A 20,777-nucleotide genomic window follows, 5' to 3' on the forward strand; every position below is an offset into this window, starting at 1 on the left:
CACCTAATATTCAATAACCTCACGAAGAGTCCCAATAAAATCTCACTCCTCTTTGTGAAATATAATTATTTAAAGCGACACAGTGGCACGCATAAACGAACACATATGACGACGCATTTTATGTCTCCTCTCAAGAGCGGATGCCTTTGCGGCTCACTGGTATTTGCATGTCAGATTTTAAACGCGAGGCGAGCTCTCAGAGCCATTGTCAGATTCAAACGCCATGCATCTAGGCTAAGAGCACCGCCAAAACTATTTCAGTTTCGAGACCGAAAACGGCATCTCGGTGTCGGAGTCTGGCCAGACGGAGGATGATGACAGCTACAGCATGAGCGGCCAGTTCAGCTACGTGGCCCCCGACGGCGTCACCTACACCGTGCTGTACTCGGCCGGCGAGGGCGGCTTCCAGCCGCAGGGAGACCACCTGCCCACCCCCGTGCCCACCGAGTACCCGACCCCTGAGGTGTCCGATGACGACGATGACGAGGAGACCTACGAGGCTCCTGCTGTAGAGGAGGAGGAAGAGGAGGAGGTCCGTACTGCTTACGAGCCCCAGTATGAGCGCGTCATTGTCGGTTACAGGCCTCGCTACAACTAGTGTCGGTTTTATGACAGCGATAATCAGCATTTCGCGTCATCTTTGCCTTGGAAATGAGCTATACATATAACTATTGCTTGTGTGTAGCCTGGCATGAGTTTGTGCCCACGTTGTTTATTTAATAATCATTATAGCCCCGCCACGTCGTCATGCGGTTCTTGACAATGTATACGTTTGCTGTAAACGTGCTGATTGTAAAAATATATAGAAATTACCAAGACCAACGCATGGGTGTAGAAGTATGGCCAGGCGAATAGCCCTTGAGTTATACACGAAGTATCAATCCCGTGGCTTATTAAGCATGCAAAAACTTGCCAACTGGCAGCGTCCACTCCGAGAAGTAAAAAGTAGAGATTAAATTGACGACATAACTCGGCATCCCTCCGTCCGCTGATGTCATGTAAAAAGCAGCTAGCGGATCTAAAAAATGCTATGTATTTGAGCCACGCAGCACGTCATTCCTGCTAGCCTCCAACAGCGTACAACACCTCGGCACCCTGCCCTCCAAGCTACGCGCCCCCTCGCCTTTTTTCCCAGCCCAACACTGCTCTCGTAAAAACGTTCCTTTTCCGCTGTTCATCGCCCCTTGCGCCCACTTCGCCGCTTCCACCGCGCACCAGATGAAGGTTTCCCTTGATGCTCTCTCCTGATCCCCGATCACAAACTCAATCAACAGCTCACACTCCCCCCAGATCCTGTGAGAACGCCGCAGAGTGGATCAACGCTCGTCGCACAAGTCGCAGACGCGTGGTCTGACCATCCGGCGACTCCTCCTGGGCTCTCCGGCGGGAGTGCCCTTTCCTCTCCCCTGGAGATCCCCTCTTCTTCCTCGGGGAGACCGCCTGCTGCCTCCTCCTGCGTCTCGTCGCGGACTGCTCTGTCCGCTGCACCCGGCGGCGCTTCGACTTGGCCGTCGTCTCCCCGCCGTACCAGCCAGCAGCAACAGTCGTTGGCGTCTTCATCGCCTACCTGAGTACTCGGTCCGGTCTCCTCAGCTGGCGTTACACGCGTCGGGGCGCCGCCTGCTCGCAAGTCACGCACGTGACGTGGCACCCTGTCTATTTCTACGGCTTGAGGCGACACCACGTGAGTCACGGTTCCAGCCGCGCTAGGGACGTCGCATCTGCGACTTGGGTCGCAAATCGACATCTGATCGCCGGCACTGAATCGACATGTCACAGCCCCGGGATCGTGCTCATTCTTGTCAATGCCGCGGACTCTCACCTCATACGCGTAGAGAACGTTCGCCGGCGCCGTACCGGCGCTCACGTCGTCCTTAGGCGCGACGTTTTGCCAGTACACGGCGTCCAGCACGGGGCAGCTGGTGCGGGCCACCATCTGCTTCACCGTACAGTGACAGCGCTTCACTACGTCGTTCCCGGATGGCTGATGCGCACTTCGGAACCGCATCACGCCGCCTTACCGCTCCGCAAAGTTTCCAAAAGCCTGGCTGCGGAAAACTGTCGCGTTATCGGTCAACAGTTCCGTCGGTGCTCCTCTCTCACGGAACACCTGCTCCAGCTGTTCGATGATGCTGGCGCTGTCCTGCCTCCTCAGACGTCGCCACACAGCGAACCTTGACGGGCCGCAATCGACGATCGTAAGATAGTGCGCGGCGCCGACGTAAGTTACATCCATGCTTAGTAGCCGCTAGTTGTCACTCACTGCCAGCTCGCCCCGCTCCCACCGCACGGGGGCGGGGTCGACGGATTGACACTGCTGACAGACCCGCGCTAGATCGCGTACCACTCGCTTCGTCGCACTCAGTCCGGCTCGGCGACAAAAGTACAGAGTGCGCCGCACACCCGGATGCCCAGCGGCCTCGTGAACTTCGCAAATCTTCTCGTCGCTGACCCCGGCTGACCCGTCGTCGCCGACGACTACGTCGCCCGCAGCGGCGGTCGCCGGAACGCCGGTAACGCCACCTGCGGTTCCCGTAGCGGCCGCGGCAGCGCCAACACCGGAGCCGGCGTCGTCACCGCCGCCGCCAGCCGACACTCTCTCCGCGCTGGCCATGCCGGCCTCGGCGGCAGCGCCTGCGACCGAGGGACCTTTGGCGCTGGCCGGCGCGTGCGTCTTCAGCCACTTTGCCGATGCTTTCGTGAGTGCGTCCGCTTTGTTGGCTGCGGACGGGACGGCCTGTACGCTCACTTGTAGGCTGCATTCCTCCGCCAGGGATTTGAGCGTACCTAGTCTCCGCCTGATAAGCATTTACAACGCAGCTTTCGAGCGCACGCGTGCCTTGCCGCTGAGATGATTCGTTATCCAGTGGCACACAGTCCGGGGGTCCGTCACGAGCCTGACTTTCGTCACTCTCCACCGGATGGCCATGTTCCCCGCTTTCAGGGCAGCATCCAGCTCTGTCATGTTAATATGGACCCATTCATCTCGGCGGGGCCAGGAGGCGTCCTCTACCATTTCCCCTCCGATCTCGACGCCTGCACCCACTGCCACCTAACTGGCATCCACCCAAACGCACGCCTCCCTCCCGCTCACGTCCCAGCAATCGCGAGCTGGGTCCGCCTCGTCGACCCGCCGAAGGGTCTCCTGCACCGCCTGGCGCACGCGCGCGTCTGTGATTTCTTCGTCCAACGACGATGTCGCCTCATGCACGAGCCGCTTCACAAACGAGGCGGCTGGCCAACCTAACACTGAAAGGTGCCCGACCAGGCGGCCGCAGAGCGAGAACACCTGTGATTTCGTGAGTGGCTCTTCGACTCCTCCTATCTCAATTTTTCCTTTTCCTGTCCCTCGCCCCCTGCACCCACTTCGCCGCTTCCGCCGCGCACCAGATGAAGGTTTCCCTTCACATGCCACAAAACGGCATACGTACATCTCGCTATCTGTGTATGGTCTGTGCTGCACGTCACATTGTTGTTTAACATTTCAGTTACATTAGTGTACATGAAACCATGCGGACGTCGATCTATAATATCCGCAGAGCCACGAATTTCGAGAAATTCACGGAGGTGCTTCCGTCTCGGGCCGTAACCGTTTATCGACCAGATGGATTTGTACGAAACTTGAGGAGCAAACGCGGGTGACAAATGTTTCACGAGATGTGGCAAATATCATGGCGCTGTCGTATGCCATTTTCTGCGGTCCCATAAATGTGGTTTGGAAGAGCATCCTCACCGGCACATGGTATAAACCACAATCAAGCATCATCTGCATGGATCAAAAGCGTTGGTACGATCACCTCTACTGCCAGAACATTCAGCTGTAGTAAAACATTTTAGAGCCTTTATGGAAGTTCATTGCTAACTTCACGTTTGCGCGGCAACAACAGCGCCACCTGTAATACTCCTCTCTCTCTCTCTCTCTCTCTCCTCTCTCTCTCTCCTCTCCTCTCTCTCTCTCTCTCATCTCTCTCTCTCTCTCTCTCTCTCTCTCTCATCTCTCTCTCTCCTCTCTCTCTATCTCTCTCTCTCTCTCTCTCCTCTCTCTCTCTCTCTCTCCTCTCTTCTCTCTCTCTCTCTCTCTCTCTCTCTCTCTCTCTCTCTCTCTCTTCTATCTCCTCTCTCTCTCTCTCTTCTCCTCTCTCCTCTCTCTCTCTCCTCTCTCTCTCTCTCTCTCTCTCTCTCTCTCTCTCTCCTCTCTCTCTCTCTCTCTCCCTCTCTCTCTCTCTCTCTATCCTCTCTCTCTCTCTCTCTCTCTCTCTCTCTCTCTCTCTCTCTCTCTCTCTATCTCTCTCTCTCTTCTCTCTCTCCTCTCTCTCCTCTCTCTCTCTCTCTCTCTCTCTCTCTCTCTCTCTCTCTCTCTCTCTCTCTTCTCTCTCTCTCTCTCTCTCTCTCTCTCTCTATCTATCCTCTCTCTCTTCTCTCTCCTCTCTCTCTCCTCTATCCTCTCTCTACTCTCTCTCTCTCTCTCTACTCTCTCTCTCTTCTCTCTCTCTCTCTCTCTCTCTCTCTCTCTCCTTCTCTCTCTCTCTCTCTCTCTCTCTCTCTCCTCTCTTCTCTCTCTCTCTCTCTCTCTCTCTCTCTCTCTCTCTCTCCTCTCTCTCTCTCTCTCTCCTCTCTCTCTCTCTCTCTCTCTCTCTCTCTCTCTCTCTCTCTCTCTCTCTCTCTCTCTCTCTCTCTCTCTCTCTCTCTCTTTCTCTCTCTCTCTCTCTCTCTCTCTCTCTCTCTCTCTTCTCTCTCTCTCTCTCTCTCTCTCTCTCTCTCTCTCTCCAGTGAAAACAGGCACAGTAGGGTCACCTGCAGGGAGCTAGAATCGCTTTGAACTAGGGTGGGAGTGAAAAATTTTATCACAAAAAGACCGTGCGGGAGTGAAAAAATCCATTCACAAAAGATGGAGCTTGTGAGCTCGTGACTGATGCTTCAGCAAACAAAGACATCTATTTCAAGTTGGCATGGACGTAATATCAGAAACCTGACAAAACCCTGTCATTTTTTAACATCTTAGGCCACGAAAGTGAAACAAGCTACATTAACACGCGCTCGGGTGGTGGGTGTGGGGGCAAATTGATCTCCCCCCCCCCAGGGCTTTTCCCGAATGGTTTCTGAGCGGCGCAGCGTAGTTGCGCCAAATTGTGCATAGCTGTAGACAATGGCGTAGCGGATCCTTTGACATACAAATTTTAGATGTACCTTGTAAAGTCGCTGACCGCTGACGGGTCAAAGTTAGCCCATGGTTTCCGCGAAGGCAGTTTCTAGCAAATATTGAATGAGCAAATTACGTTGACCTAAGTTCAGGTAGGATGGTCAGACCAAGGCCAAAACCAACCTGATTTATTACTCTAGGGCTTGCTGTATGGAATAGTTTCTGGTGCTCATTTCGAGTTTATTGACAGCAGGAACCGCATTATACATATTCAATTGACTCCTTAGAGGTCAGAACAGGCCACTGACCTAAGATGACCAGAGCTGAACGTTTTGTTTTAGGAACATACTGCCTAGCGCAATCTTTGTCGCTTATTCAAATGCAAAATGCAGAGCAGTCTTGCATGACTCTGGTCACCATGACCTTCAAGGGGTCAAACAAGGTCAATGACCTCAAATGGGCTGTGACCTCTTGCTTAGAGGCAGTTGCCTAGGTCCTGGAAGCGCTTTGGAGACCAACCTGAAATTTGACTTTGTTTGACCTTATTCGACCTGAAGGTCATGACCTAGGTAGCTGAAACCCTAACCTAAGTGAGTTCACGTATAGGTCAAGACACCCTGTACATTTGGTGTCTCTAGTTTTCTTAGTTCACCAGATCTCAGAGGGGGGGGGGGGGGTAAACTGACCGCCCCACCCGAGCAAAGGGTATTTACCCGGCCAGCCGGGCGCGTGTTAAAACATAGTAATTTCATGACCGTATTATGGGCATAACAAATTATTAACACCAACAATTTGGTGCTGCTCTTCTTAATTCCTTCCACAGCACTTTTAACACAAAACAAAGCAAAGAAATTCAATAACAAGATAACAACAGAAAATGCAAAAAGCATAAAACACTCAAACAAAAAAACCTTGGACTCCTACACATCAGCACATCACACAACAGACATACATCTGGCTTCTGTTAAGGTGGGTTCAGGGAAAACAAACATTTTGTCACTGTTTCTTACAAAATACCAAGGCTTATTATCACGAAAGTAGCCTATGCCTAACCTAAAGAAGCCTTACGTCATCTCATCCTGTATAACCTGTTTGTATCACAGCAGCAGATGTGAGTTACTGATTCTTGCACAATTCCTACTGCCACTTGCCATGCACTTGACCAACTTAACCTAACTTAGAGTAGCCCATATGATGAACATCATCTCAACTCACCTATCTGTTGACAGCAGCACTTGTGATAAAAATATTTAAAGCTAGTTTTCAGATGGTTTCAACTTGCATTTTTATTCAGTTCATTTGTGTATGCTTGTTGACATCAGACAGAGCTGACAACACACAAATCAAAACACTTTAAATCACTTTGAACAACTTGTTTTGATTGTCATGGCTAACCTATGTCTGGGGGAAATAATGGGTATGCTCCACAAAACAATCTCTCTTCTCCAAAAATAACATAACTTTTAGATGACCATACCAGTATTGCTGCTTGCCTTTTCAGCTACGGCGAATGCATCCATTTGGGCTTATTTTTTCATATTTAATGACAAAGTTTGAGATCTTGGCTTTACATTTTAAATGGGGTGGTCTGACTATTTGTTGCATATCAATATTTAACTCATGTTATAATAGCTATGCAGCTTAGAGTATCCCTGTGCTAAAAAACATAGTGTATATATACAGTACAGTCATTTGCCGGTCAGCAAACCATGACAACTATAGAAAACATCTGGTTAAAGCAGCCATGAGGGACCACTTTAAGAAATTTGGGGCAAAGAACCAAGAATATGGAACAAAATAAGTTTGTGGCATCATAGTTTGTCTTATGGCAGAACTCGATGCATTAAAACAGAAAACGGCTAACTCTGGTTAACAATCATGTGTTGAAAGCCGGTAAGGTAAGCAATTACTTGGTCCACAGGAGACTTGCTGGCTTCTTCCTGCTCCCCAAAAACAAAAATTCAGCACCTTTTGCATGGTCTGCTGGCAGACAGTCATCCGACTCACCCCCCAAAACATAAATTTCAATTACGACCACCAAACTTCGAGATTAAAATGCGAAACAAGTAAGAGGTGTGCACGATGAACATCTCAAGAGGGCAGAATTTCGCAATCAAACACTTCTGTATTAGCTGCGTCAGGTCTGTCCAAAGGCTCTGTACAGCAGCCTTGCCTTGTCTTAATAGCCTTGCCAGGTATCCTGGTGAGTCAGACGCACGAAAGGCCTGGATTTATCACTATTGAGCACCGCCATGAACCAAGAAAACGAGGGCATAACCGAAAATTTAAGAGGGCAAAAATGGCGGTAAAAATATGCTCCGTGTTTCAAATTGTCTGCTTCATTCCCTGTGAATTGTTCACGCTTGGGTGCATATCAAAGATGTTTGGGTGGCTAACGAATGAATCCAATCTATGTATCAAACACGTACAAGTTTTCAGTTGGAGCATCTTGCAGAGAAATTGGTCAGCATTTTAAGCAGCAGATGGTACCCCTAGACATGATCGAAAAGGAAGAAAAAATTAAGTGGTATCACACTGCTGTGATACGAAGAAAAACAAAAGTAGCTAAATAAATATAAAGACTGGTACTTTTCCCGCAAAATTTTGTAATCAGCTGATTTGGCTTAAAATCTGCTAATTCAAGTGCTCAAATGGTGATTTCATCTTGTAAGTTTAACTTAAAAGGCATTTCTTGAACTTTTCTCCCATGCATTTCGGGAGTGATGCAACTTAGTGGCCAAGTTTCCTCGGGAAAAAAGAAGTAGGTGGAGTAAAATTATCTACCAGGCCTTGCTGGTGTTTGCACCAGGCTCTGCTTTCGTGGTGTGGTGGTGAGACCAAAAGAAATAGGAGATGCCTGAAAACCTTGCATTTGGCGCAAAGCTGCAGATTGTGATGCATTTTGTAAACAAACCAAACTTAATGCGTGCAAGCGGCTGGAGTCGCTGGGGTTCTTGGGCTTGGAGGTACCGGGCGCCCCTTGCCTCTGTGCATACATAAACATGATTCAGATGTAGGTGAGGCAAGACATAGCCACAGGTGTCCAGGTTCTGTGGAGCATCGTTTATGCTTGGTGGTTTCAAGTGAGCTCGGTTTTGGATGACATCTGAAAACCTCAGAAAGGGAAATAGGTACTTAGCATGTGCGATTAGACAACGTCAGGCAAAAGTGAAAAATTCACATACAATATGAGGAAAAAGTGACAAATTCCTCCTCATAAGGTGTTGCTTTGCACCCAAAGGCGGCAATTCTAGGACACAGGTCATCTGGACGCTAATGCGGTAGGCGATTTCAATTCGAATTTCCTTACTACGATTCCTCTTAAAAATAAGGAAGCGAGAGTGCAGATCTCTTAGGCTGAAGCGAAGCCAGTTGCACACGAGCGCGGTGTCCACCATCTTGAGCCTGGGCTCGAACCATCACGCAAAGGACAATGGTGCGACTGGTTCACGCCGGGCACCGGCGCAGGAATGCACGATACGTGACGTCATAGTAGAACGGCATTTGACGTCACGCTCCAGGAAGTTGGGGACACAGCGATACGATATCGAAGACTGGGTGACCTCATAAGCCGAGATGAGTGACGTACAAACCGCACAAGGCCATCCAATGTTTCCTTGACGATGTTTATTATTTCGCAGAATTGACAAGTGGAACAAATACCATCAAAAGGTTTGGCCTTCGCGCCGGGTGCCACCAGTGTAGTGGTCAACGCACCTGCGTTAACCACTACACGTCTGGGAAACCACAGGTGCGGGGTTCGATCGCAGGCGGCACCCGCCCTTCCTGTCAGGTTGAGAGGTTGGCTGCACCATATAGCCCCAGCAGCTGAGTGCGTCACGAAGACCTAATAACCCTCCCATAATCTCGCGGAACAAGGATAGCGATGGCTTGGGTCGCAGTATTACCAAATTAAATGGCGTTAGCCACTGCAAGTGACGCCGGAGGGTTGGCGCCGAGTGCAATCGTAAAATAATGTTTCTGAATGTCAAAATTAATTCGTGCAGCTCAAGAAAAACACTGGGCCAATCTTTTTTTACAACTTTGAAGTTGTCTTCTTGGACAGATTAACAGCTACTGCAGCACGGAAAATACAGGTTTTAACTTATTCTTGCAGTTTCACCACCAGATTCCAGCACCACTTCACTGTGCTGTAAAGAACAATACGGTATTGCCACTAGCCTAAAAACCGCACACGTGGAATGTGCCCTGAATATCTCTAAATGTACACTTTGGTGTCCATAAGCGTTTAAACGAAATTTTCAAAGGCTGGGCGGCATAGGGAGACTGCAACGTCTGGCGTCAGGTTTTAATCTTTAAGAATCCGAGCGCGTAAGCTGAAGACAGCGTTACACAATTTGTACCACTAATCTATGCCGGTTGGATGTTGAACATACCCAGACAAACATGGCATGGTCGTGTTAAAAGGAATTGTTGACGCATTTTAATCTTCAACCTACATTTCCGGAATCCTTGCTATCTCTGCACAACCCAGATAAAAATTAACACAATTTACAATTCATATCCGTTTAAAAGAGTCACTGAGTTATTGTGAAATGGCTAGCGCCGGCAGGTTATTTCATGCTCATGCGGTCATTTCACGCATGATTTTGTCATTTATTGTAAACTTAAGGTAAAACTGATCTGACGCTGGCGTCTGGCTTGTACTCCTGTTTTACAAGATACAAATGTGTAATATATATATATATATATATATATATATATATATATATATATATAAGCATATATATATATATAAGCCATATGAGGGGATATTTGGGGGGCCTTTTGCTATCATGGGGTCCTTTGTCGACCCTTTCCCCCCTTGGCAACCCTCTGGCTGCGACCCTGCAATGGGGTTATGCAAAGCGCCAACTCCAGGACTCGCACACGGTAGGGACAATGAAAGAGTTCCGGCATTGGCGAGACCGACAGCCATTTTGACTTATTCTTTCCAGTCAGCGCCCATGTGGCCGACGTTTTCTTCGTAGCATTTAAATATCGCAACTTGTCTGGGAGCATCAGTCAGCAGAAAAATTGCGTAGTCTAACTTAGTCAAAAATGAATATCGTCTGCCAGCACATCACGCAACAAATATGCTTGCCCAATGTACCCCATGCAATGTCGAGAATCAAAGTACCTTGGCGAATTTTAACCACGAATAACGTTTGCAACCCCGTTTCGGCTACAATGAGCGTAATAATGTTGATCGCATTCATCGATCCGTTCCTATTGTTCAAGAGCAGTTGACCAGCCGTCCACCATTCGTCCACGCTCCCCAGTTTTCTCTCAGTCTTTGGGCGTGAAACCAAGCTTTAAAAATGAATTGATGGTCTACGATAGTAAATCCGGGGCACCACGACCAAAAGCACCCCGCACCAGGACGCCTGGCTCAGACATGGGTACAGTGCGACCCGTACAGTACAGTCACCCGCCTGACCTAGTGCTACTCTCCCGTGCCGTCCCCGGCCCCAGTGTCCTTGAAAGTGCTCATGCCCCTAATCCTGACTCCGAAGTCAGGTATAAAACGTATTGCGCTCACCGGGCAAGACGTCGCACCGCAACCAGCCAGCACGTCATAACCAAACATAGAATAAGCAGACATGAAGCTGATGAGTCAGCGAGGATGCAACTCTGGCACCAAACTGACCGCCGTTGTTTTCAATGTTCCAGAGTTTTCACAGCAGACATGAAGCTGATGAGTCAGCGAGGATGCAACTCTGTCACCAAACTGACTGCCATTGTCTTCAATGTTCCAGAGTTTTCACAGCAGACATGAAGCTGATGAGTCAGCGAGGATACAACTCTGTCACCAAACTGACTGCCGTTGTCTTCAGTGTTCCAGAGTTTTCACAGCAGACATGAAGCTGATGAGTCAGCGAGGATACAACTCTGTCACCAAATTGACTGCCGTTGCCTTCAATGTTCCAGAGTTTCACATGCTTGCAGTCCGATTTGTAGTGGAGGTCCTATTGGTGGAACTTTAATTTTTAGCGTTGTTTTAATGCCACTTAAAGCTAACGTGTGTCGTGGTGAATGTCGAAGTTGGTCTCCCATCACTGCTTAAACGCTCGTTACGACCTAGAGATTTTGCTCCTATGAGTTCAGAGCTTTTATGCCGAGTAGCGCGAACATTTTCGTATGTTGACAATGCTTGATGTATCAATTCAGGCGTATGTCCACGCGTCGAGTCCGGTCAATATAGCCAATGTTTACACTATAATATGGCTTAGCCAGAACCTCTTTGATATATTGAAGCGTCAATAACTCAGCATAAGAACTCGGAGCACATCGTGCGGAAAAACCAGGAGCTGAAACCCTTTCCGTCTTATGAGTAAATATTTTGTACGCGCTCTATTTCAACTGAGTCTTTCCATGTCAGCTTGTTTTATTTTGGTTAGAAAGCACCGGCAGGCAGCATGTCAGTTTAAAGGTGCCGAACATGGGTGTCAAACGTAGCCTAGGTAGTTGGTGTGTTATGGTTGATACAACACCCGTATATTGTATTGCAGTTCATTTTCGCCGCCGTCCTGGCCGTGGCTGTCGCTGCTCCGTCTGACCTCTCCTACGAGCGTGACATCATCGAGATCCTCAGACAGAACATCGACCACCACGACGGTCACTCCTATCAGCAGCCGTAAGCTAACATAGCTTAAATATATTTCAAGATTCCATGCGCAGTCATGCGTGCACTCACGGGTACTCGCAGTGTCCAAAAACGCTCAAACCTGGTACTGACGTGAATGGAAGGAAACGGATGAATGGAATACGGTGCGTGATAGCGTACACGCTTATGTACTAGCACCCGACACTCAACCACCTGCACGAACAGGACGGTCGGGTAAAGTCATCGATGAAAGATATGATCATGCGCAATAATACAGTAACATGCATTGGCGAAAGCACGTTACGCGCTTTAAATATCTTGCTCAAGAGTGCAAGCACGTGGAGGATCACGGACATTGGTGTGGTAAGTTTTCAAGAGCATTGCATGTTTTCAAGCGTGTTGTATCTTCAGACGGCATACAGATTCGTTACAACAGGACCTTCAAAACTTTTTCCAGTATCGAGACCGAAAACGGCATCTCAGTGTCGGAGTCTGGCCAGACGGAGGATGACGACAGCTACAGCATGAGCGGCCAGTTCAGCTACGTGGCCCCCGACGGCGTCACCTACACCGTGCTGTACTCGGCCGGCGAGGGCGGCTTCCAGCCGCAGGGAGACCACCTGCCCACCCCCGCGCCCACCGAGTATCCGACCCCCGAGGTGTCCGATGGCGACGATGACGAGGAGACCTACGAGGCTCCTGCTGTAGAGGAGGAGGAGGAGGTCTGTGCTGCTTTCGAGCCCCAGTATGAGCACGTCATTGTCGGCTACAGGTCTCGCTACAACTAGGGTCGCCTTCATGACGGCGGTAATCAGTATTTCGCGTCATCTCTGTGTTGGAAACCGTTTTACGTAACAAAATCTCCTCTGTGTCGTCTTATATATGTTTGTACCGAAATTATTTGGTAGTTATGATTGTCTCGCTCCTTTGTTATGCAGTGCTTTCATGTGTAGAATATACAATTCTGACAAATATCTGCCCATGGCTGGAGACTACCGCCGAAGCTGTTTGCCTCGCAAAACTGTTACATTTCACCCCGATTGATCGAGTGGGCTGGCTTCCAAGTTCAAAGGATGGTACGTCAGGCTTTCACGGGTCAGACGCTCTAATACATTCTAAAACCGCTTTACGAACTTGAAGTGATCACATATGAGCCAGAATAAGTAAGAACCGAATGCACCGAGGTGGCATGTAGACATTGAATAACTGTTTTTTTCTTAAGATATGCAAAGTTAAAGTCTCAATGACAAATTTGGTCATCTCAGGCCAGGTCAGACGATAAGGGAAGTGTAACGAAGAATAGGTTATGTAATGCAGGGTCGCTTATCCAATGGCAGAGGCGGCTCCACCAGCAGCACGGGGTCAGCCGAAATCTAACCATTGGTCAAGAGACCAAACTGCTTCTGTGCCCAGCTTTTCAGGAGATTGCGTCACGCCGGCATTATGGTATTGGATACATATTGGGCAGAACCCATAATACACGGCTTATTAACACCTTGGTTTTATCAAGATATTGGTCAAAGAATTATCTGGATGAGCACACGGCTTTTAAGATTTCCATAAAACAGAACTGGACCTTGAGTAAAGAAGTTGGCAACAAAGGGCGCATTGGCCTTAAAGTCCAGGCGCATTTCATGACCAGAACTAGAACCCAGTTCTAGTTGTATTCTAGTTTTAGAGCCTGAGCCAACCACATGATCGTGAAATCCCGGGTCAATGTCACACTCTTGCGACGCGTTTTAAAGTCACGTGATCTTTCTCGCGGCAACTGCGAGCTGCCTGGCGTGCCTTCTAACGTGACCTGACCTTCAGCGCGGTCACTACCTCCGACCTAAGGCCATCCCACTGGAGCACATACTCAAGCCGTTTGTTGGTTTAAAAGAGGGTTTTGCCTAATATAAAAGATTATATCTAAGTCATGCAGGGAAATAAGCGCATAAAATGGATATGTGTGCCAGATTGAGCGTGTGCTTTGTCCTCTTTAATATTGATGCACGGTTGGCATATGCAATCCTCGTAATAAACGCAGCCTATTTATGTTCTAAAGACGCCGGTGAGAAGGCGAGCGAGCGATGAGTGTTCATGAAATGCGCGTGGAAAGCTACCAATTCTTTCATATTTAAGGCCAACGCGCCGACTGTTGCCAAGTTCTAGCATGACAACGTTGGAGGCAAATATTACATGTAATTCCTACTCTGTCGCATCGGTTTTACCAGCTTTGTTACCACCATCTTCTTAAAAACTAGGTTTCTGGTTAATGCCACAAAGGGAATAGATTAAGCATAATTACATAAGGCGGAAATTGGCATGGACTGTGTGCTATTGAGCAATTAAGAACAAGGGTTTTCCTTAGCACATTTATCTGCACTGTTACGGACTCTCAACCTGATTGACCTTTTTCGATGACATGGATTGCTAGGAAGTCGATGAGATTCCCCTTCCACCTGTTTCACTTTCTTTTCAACCTCCTGACGTTCTCATTCCTGGTGCGCAAAAGCTGCACACACCAACCCTACAGAGGTGTCCAGGGTCGCCGCCACCAGAGAGGCAAGGGAACACCGTCCCCTTAACATTTGCCAATGTGTTTAATAGGCCGTCTCCCCCTGGCCGTTTTCTTCAGTGTGGAACTCAACGCACAGAAACCGACCGGTGAAGTCGTCCAGACTGTGCGCCTTCTCATAACGCTCTCCGGCGGTTCAGCCACAGCATAACCGAGGATTCAGTGCGCGACAGTGACCGAAATCGCCGGTTCAGCCACAGCATAACCGAGGGTTCAGTGCGCGACAGTGGCCGAAATCGCCGGTTCAGCCAAAGCATAACCGAGAGTTCAGTGCGCAACAGCGTCCGAAATTTCGCTTCGCGGTGCGGATAATTGATTTAATTCGCAAACAATGGTTCTATCAAAGAACGTTTAGCTTCGTTTAGAACTCTACCATATGCGGTAGTAGTGTAGACTTGTATGGAACACGTAAGCTCTGTGATGCACAAACAGTGTTTCGCTGCGGTACGTTTATTGTCCCTGTCTCAAGAAGTCAAATGAACTCTCTGTTAATTGGTTTCGATAAGCAGCCAAAAACGTTTTAAATCTAGCAGGAAAGCAATAGCTCCTAGGGAAATGTTCACGCAAGTGCACACTGCGACGATTTTGCCAATGAACATACAACTATATACGCTTCCATGGCCAACTCGGTTTAGATGATAGCATGCATTGCGCTGAAAAGCAGCCACGATGCTATGAAAAAATGGCTCGGCCGCTGTAAGTAAGTTACATCCTCCCACATTGGCAGCAGAGAGGGAAATAGGCATTTCGATTATGCCGATCTAGTTACCACCCACAAGGCGAATATTGAATTCTCGGAAATTGTATGGGTCTCGAGCCTCTTGGTTTCCGCACCCAATGCCTCAGGGTGGTATTACGCAAGGCACATCACAAACTTGCTTATCAATGATCTTCTAGGAAAATGCTTGTTATTAAACGCTTCAATTTCCACTCGCTTTGTTGTATCCAAGTGTCGTGATGACCTTTCGATCTCGTCACCCAATCAAAAATTGGTGGCGCAGCCCCTGCCTGCCAGTAAATCACCCTACAAGATTAGCGTGCTTCGACAAAGTTTCATTTGGTAGTAGAAATCACATCTGGACTTCAGCCACATGAACGTACTGTGGTTGATCCCACGTATAAAGCCAGTCTCCTTGTTCAACAGAAGTTGATCAAACGTCCACCCGTTACGTCCACTCCTCCCAGGCTTTCTCTATCTTCGGGCGCGAACCAATTGTAGTAAAAAAGCAGCTGTCTTAGGAGGCGGGCAGTCCAAGGATGCTACGATGACAAAACGCCTCGCACCAGGACGCTCAGTTCAGACATAGATACAGTGCGCCTGCCCGCCCGCCTGACCTGGTTATACTCTGCCGCACTGTCCCCGGCCTCCAACGTCCATGAAAGTGCTCATGCCCCCTCCCCCTGATCCTGACACCGAGGACAAGTATAAAAGGTAACGCCGCCGCCAGAAAGGCATCAGACCACTACCGGCCAGCATCCGAGCACCAACGGAAGCACAGGCATGAAGCTGGTGAGTCAGCAGCGCGCCGGTCCTTCCACCCGATTTACTGCTACTGTTGTCACTTACCACCTCTAATTTGACGTATATTTGCTAGCCTATTCATGGTTTGTGGTATATGGCTGCAACTTTGTCTCGTACCAGTGTTTTTATGGTCGATTTGGAGCCAAAAGATGTCAAGCTAGATGTTCTCCTATCTTGAAATTGGTTTTGCGTATCGGTTTATATCTAGTGAGTTTATACGATACCCCTTTGTAACGCAATCATTTCCATGTTTTAGGTTTTATGATCGCTCCATGAGCACATATAGAGAGCCCGGCAACTTACCTGCGTGGTCAAGATGTTATGTTTAACTTGTCCTATGCATCATGCGCGTTATAGGCTATGCAATGGCTATAGGCTATGCAACATACCGGTCTTGTATTGCAGTTTATTTTCGCCGCCGTCCTGGCCGTGGCTGTCGCTGCTCCGTCTGACCTCTCCTACGAGCGTGACATCATCGAGATCCTCAGACAGAACATCGACCACCACGACGATCACTCCTATCAGCAGTCGTAAGTGCACAAGGTGTAGGTTCCCTTTGGATTCACAATGTACAAGGGCTGGCAAGCATTGTTCAAATATTTACATTAAGTGGCAGCCGGCAGGTAGTAGATGGATGGGCAGTGGCACATGACGTCACACATTTTGACATACCTCTCACCTAATATTCAACAACCTCACGAAGAGTCCCAATAAAATCTCACTCCTCTTTGTGAAATATAATTATCCAAAGCGGCACAGTGGCATACATAAGCGAACACATATGACGACACATGTTACATTTCCTCTCAAGAGCGGATGCGTTTGCGGCTCACTGGTATTTGCGTGTCAGATTTTAAACGCGAGGCGAGCTCTCAGAGCCATTGTCAGTTTCAAACGCCATGCATCTAGGCTAAGAGCACCTCCAAAACTATTTCAGTTTCGAGACCGAAAACGGCATCTCGGTGTCGGAGTCTGGCCAGACGGAGGATGATGACAGCTACAGCATGAGCGGCCAGTTCAGCTACGTGGCCCCCGACGGCGTCACCTACACCGTGCTGTACTCGGCCGGCGAGGGCGGCTTCCAGCCGCAGGGAGACCACCTGCCCACCCCCGCGCCCACCGAGTATCCGACCCCCGAGGTGTCCGATGGCGACGATGACGAGGAGACCTACGAGGCTCCTGCTGTAGAGGAGGAGGAGGAGGAGGAGGTCCGTACTGCTTACGAGCCCCAGTATGAGCGCGTCATTGTCGGCTACAGGTCTCGCTACAACTAGTGTCGGTTTTTTGACAGCGATAATCAGCATTTCGCGTCATCTTTGCCTTGGAAATGAGCTATACATATAACTATTGCTTGTGTGTAGCCTGGCATGAGTTTGTGCCCACGTTGTTTATTTAATAATCATTATAGCCCCGCCAGGTTGTCATGCAGCTCTTGGAAATGTATGCGTTCGCTGTAAACATTCTGAGTGTAAATATATATATATATATATATATATATATATATATATATATATATATATATATTTAAATTGCCAACACCAACGCATGGGTGTAGAAGTGTGGCCGGGCGGATGGCCATTAAGTAATATACGAGGTTATCAATCCCGTGGTTTATTAAGCATTTAAAAAGCTGGCCAACAGGCAGCGTCCATTCCGAGAAGTAATAACTAGAGATTAAATTAACCCATAACTCTGCATCCCTCCGTCCGCTGATGTCACGTAAGAAGCAGCTAGCGGATCTTAAAAATGCTATGTATTTGAGCCACGCAGCACATCAATCCTCCTGGCCGTCAATACCGTGCACAGCTCGGTAGCCTGCCCTCCAAGCTACGCGCTCCCTCGCCGTTTTTCCCAGCCCAACACTGCTGTCGTAAAAACGTTTCTTTTTCCGCTGTTCCTCGCCCCTTGCGCCGACTTCGCCGCTTCCGCCGCGCACCAGATGAAGGTTTCCCTTCACATGCCACAAAACGGCATACGTACATCTCGCTATCTGTGTATGGTCTGTGCTGCACGTCACATTGTTGTTTAACATTTCAGTTATATTGGTGTGCATGAAACCATGCGGGCGTCGATCTGCAATATCTGCAGAGCCACAATTTCGAGAAATCAGAGAGGTGCTTCCGTCTCGGGCGGTCACCGGTTATTGACCGGTTGGATTTGTACGAAACTTGAGCGGCAAACGTGAGCAATGAATGTATCATGAAATCTGACGAACATCATGACGCTGTCGCATGCCTTTTCCGCGGTCCCATAAAGGTGGTTTAGACGTGCATCCACACCGGACTATGGTATCAACCGCTGGTGTTGGTATGATTACATTTACTGTCAGATCTTCCAGCTGTACTAAAACACTTCAGAGCCTTTTTGTCAAATTCATTGTTAACTCCACGCTTGCGCGGCAACAACAGCGCCACCTATAATGCTTCTCCCTCTCTGCAGGGAAAACACTCTCAGTAGTGTCATCTGGACGCGAATGCGGTTGGCGATTTAAGTCGAATTTCCTTAATATGATTCCTCCTAAAAATAAAGAAACGAGAGTGCAGATCGCTTAGGCTGAAGCAAAACCGTTTGAGCACGAGCATGGTGTCCACCATCTTGAGCCTGGGCTCAAACAATCACCCAAATGGCAATGGCGCGACTGGTTCACGCCGGACGAAAGGGCAGGAATGCACGATACGTGACGTCATGGTAGAACCGTGTTTGACGTTACGCCCCAGGAGGTTGGGAGACGCAGCGATACCGAACAACGATGTCAAAAGACTGGGTGACGTCATAGACCGAGATGAGTGACATAAAAGGTTAACCGATAGATGTCATCACTTGAGACGAGATTGACTATCTAGATAAGGTGCCCTTTTCATGTCACTCAGCATCACGCCGCCATGTGGGCGGATCACCGGATCCGGGCGCCCGAGTCCGGTTCATGTTCTGGTCGCGCGTCCCACCGTCGGCGTTAAGCCGCTCGCCCTTCCGATTGTTAGGCGATAGTGGTCAAAGTTTCGGCTCGACTGCGGTGAGTTTAAAAGTTAACACAAGAAATGTTGGGACTTTGAAAAGGCGTGTTCAAGATCAGCCAGCAAACACAGGCGTTTTCCATCGGTCGTAGATAATATATTGGTGGGATTGACCAGAAGGCTAACGGAGGCACGACCTGACGTCACAGCATAGCGCCCTCCCATTAGTTGTATGACTGGGCAATGATCCGACTGCCCCGGCCTCAAGACAGCACCAGTCACGGCTGGGGCGAGGAAATGGCATAGGCTCGTCCCAGACGTAGCCTATATCGAGATAGTCGAGAGAGTGCGTTACAGTCTATGAAGAATAGCATTCATTGGCCGCTCACCTTTGATCAATCCTTAAAAAAGATATGATCGGTTACATGAGGCCTAACCTTTAAATTGAATGCAATCTAGCACAACTTCGATTCAAAACTGATAGGTCTAGGAGTGTGACGCAGAAGGTAACTGGATGATCAACCCCGGCACATCTTGGTGGCACTCCGTATGAACGACAGCAGTGCTTGAATCTGTCGCCGGCAACATAAGTACTACTCCATGTTTCATCCTTAACTTCAACATTGGGTGAGCACTATTCACAGGAGCTGATGGCACTTTGCATAAGCTGGTGCTCATTTTCTCGGCGAAACATTACCTATTTTGGTTTTGTTATTGTTTTTGATTGAATTGCTATTTTTTTCGCTGTGAAGAGGATTTACTTTTTCATTCTTAGATAAGAACGTTGCCCGCTCTGTACTTTTTTGTTGCGCTGCATGGACGATTTGGTTTTTAGCATTTCAATCAAAGCGATGCTCTGTTCGTAATCGCTTCCCCTCCCCCCCCCCCCCCCCCCCCAGCTTGACGAAAGAAGCCATGGCTCAACCAACACATGGGCTGGGATATCATTTGAAATTATTGGGGTTTTGTTCGCCGCGCGCCATGTACTCCAAGCTCTCTGCGGCCGGCCGTTTACCGCGAGCGCGTCCGTCTCCGGGATGAGCGGCGTCTCCAGTCCCTCGGATTATGGTCAGTGGGGCACTGGCGCGAGCCAGGCAGGTTACCCACTTTTCTTGGCCGCCGCCACCTGGCAAAATGCCAAAATCTGCACGGACTCGGAACAGCAGGACTGCATTAGGCGAGCTTGGAACTGTAGACTAATGTTGCAGCCTGGAACTACACATAACGTGTTTGACCGCGAGATGGCGCATGGCGGGCAGATTATCTTCTGAATTCCACGATGATGACGTTCAGAAATGTGCGATGTATCACTTCTCCTAACGCATGACCTGATCCTGCTTGGCACATGGTGGCGGCATGCTACAGCATATGTCACTATGCTGACACTGGAGCCCAGGGCAGCAAACGAAGCCGCATTGAAGTATGGGCTATGCTCTTGGTGCGTGGAGCAACGAGCGCACAGCACTACGGGGATGCCGGTTGGGAATGGAGGTGGGGCTTCACAACTGGGCTCTGTCAGCTCCGATAGCTGTCTTTGTCTAGATGAAACGGTCAAGGGCTGACTTCGGTCTTTATTTTGGCGTCTCTGATCCAATTTCGACCTTCTAGTACGCTTTTGATTTTGGTTCAAAACGCTATGGGACGAAGAATTTCATTCTTTTTTTCAATTTGTCCGTGTATTCTAACACCCCGTTTCGTCTGCGTGAGTCTCTTGGTCACTAATAGTGGCCACGCATGTAAACATTGCCACCCTGTGCTTGCGTGCATCCATATTCAAAAACGGGTCCAAGACATCCAGAACGATATATTCAGGCTAACAGCACGGTATAATGCTTTCAGAACAGCAGCTACCTAAGTGTTTCTCGACCATTTAGTTCCACTTACCACTGAGGATAGATGAAATCATAATCCTCCACCAAATCCTCGATATAAATCGTCGACTTGGGTAGCTTTAGCAGTGGGTGCACTAGCTATAAAATTGTAGGCCGGAAGTT

The 20,777-nt window shown here is 48.8% G+C and overlaps 1 protein-coding gene across 1 annotated transcript; it reads left to right on the forward strand.

Annotated features, from left to right (window-relative positions):
* The first annotated feature begins 15,767 nt into the window (after nucleotides 1-15,767).
* On the forward strand, nucleotides 15,768-17,289 carry LOC119097575 (cuticle protein CP14.6-like). The gene is made up of 3 exons (XM_037220618.1): nucleotides 15,768-15,817; nucleotides 16,235-16,359; nucleotides 16,767-17,289. The coding sequence occupies exons 1-3, from the start codon at nucleotides 15,809-15,811 to the stop codon at nucleotides 17,101-17,103; spliced, it is 471 nt and encodes a 156-aa protein (XP_037076513.1). The 5' UTR covers nucleotides 15,768-15,808; the 3' UTR covers nucleotides 17,104-17,289.
* Nucleotides 17,290-20,777: the final 3,488 nt, after the last annotated feature.

This window comes from Pollicipes pollicipes, unplaced genomic scaffold (assembly GCF_011947565.3).
Source record: "Pollicipes pollicipes isolate AB1234 unplaced genomic scaffold, Ppol_2.1 Scaffold_4295;HRSCAF=5057_pilon_pilon_pilon, whole genome shotgun sequence".
Classification (NCBI taxonomy): Eukaryota; Metazoa; Arthropoda; class Thecostraca; order Pollicipedomorpha; family Pollicipedidae; genus Pollicipes; species Pollicipes pollicipes.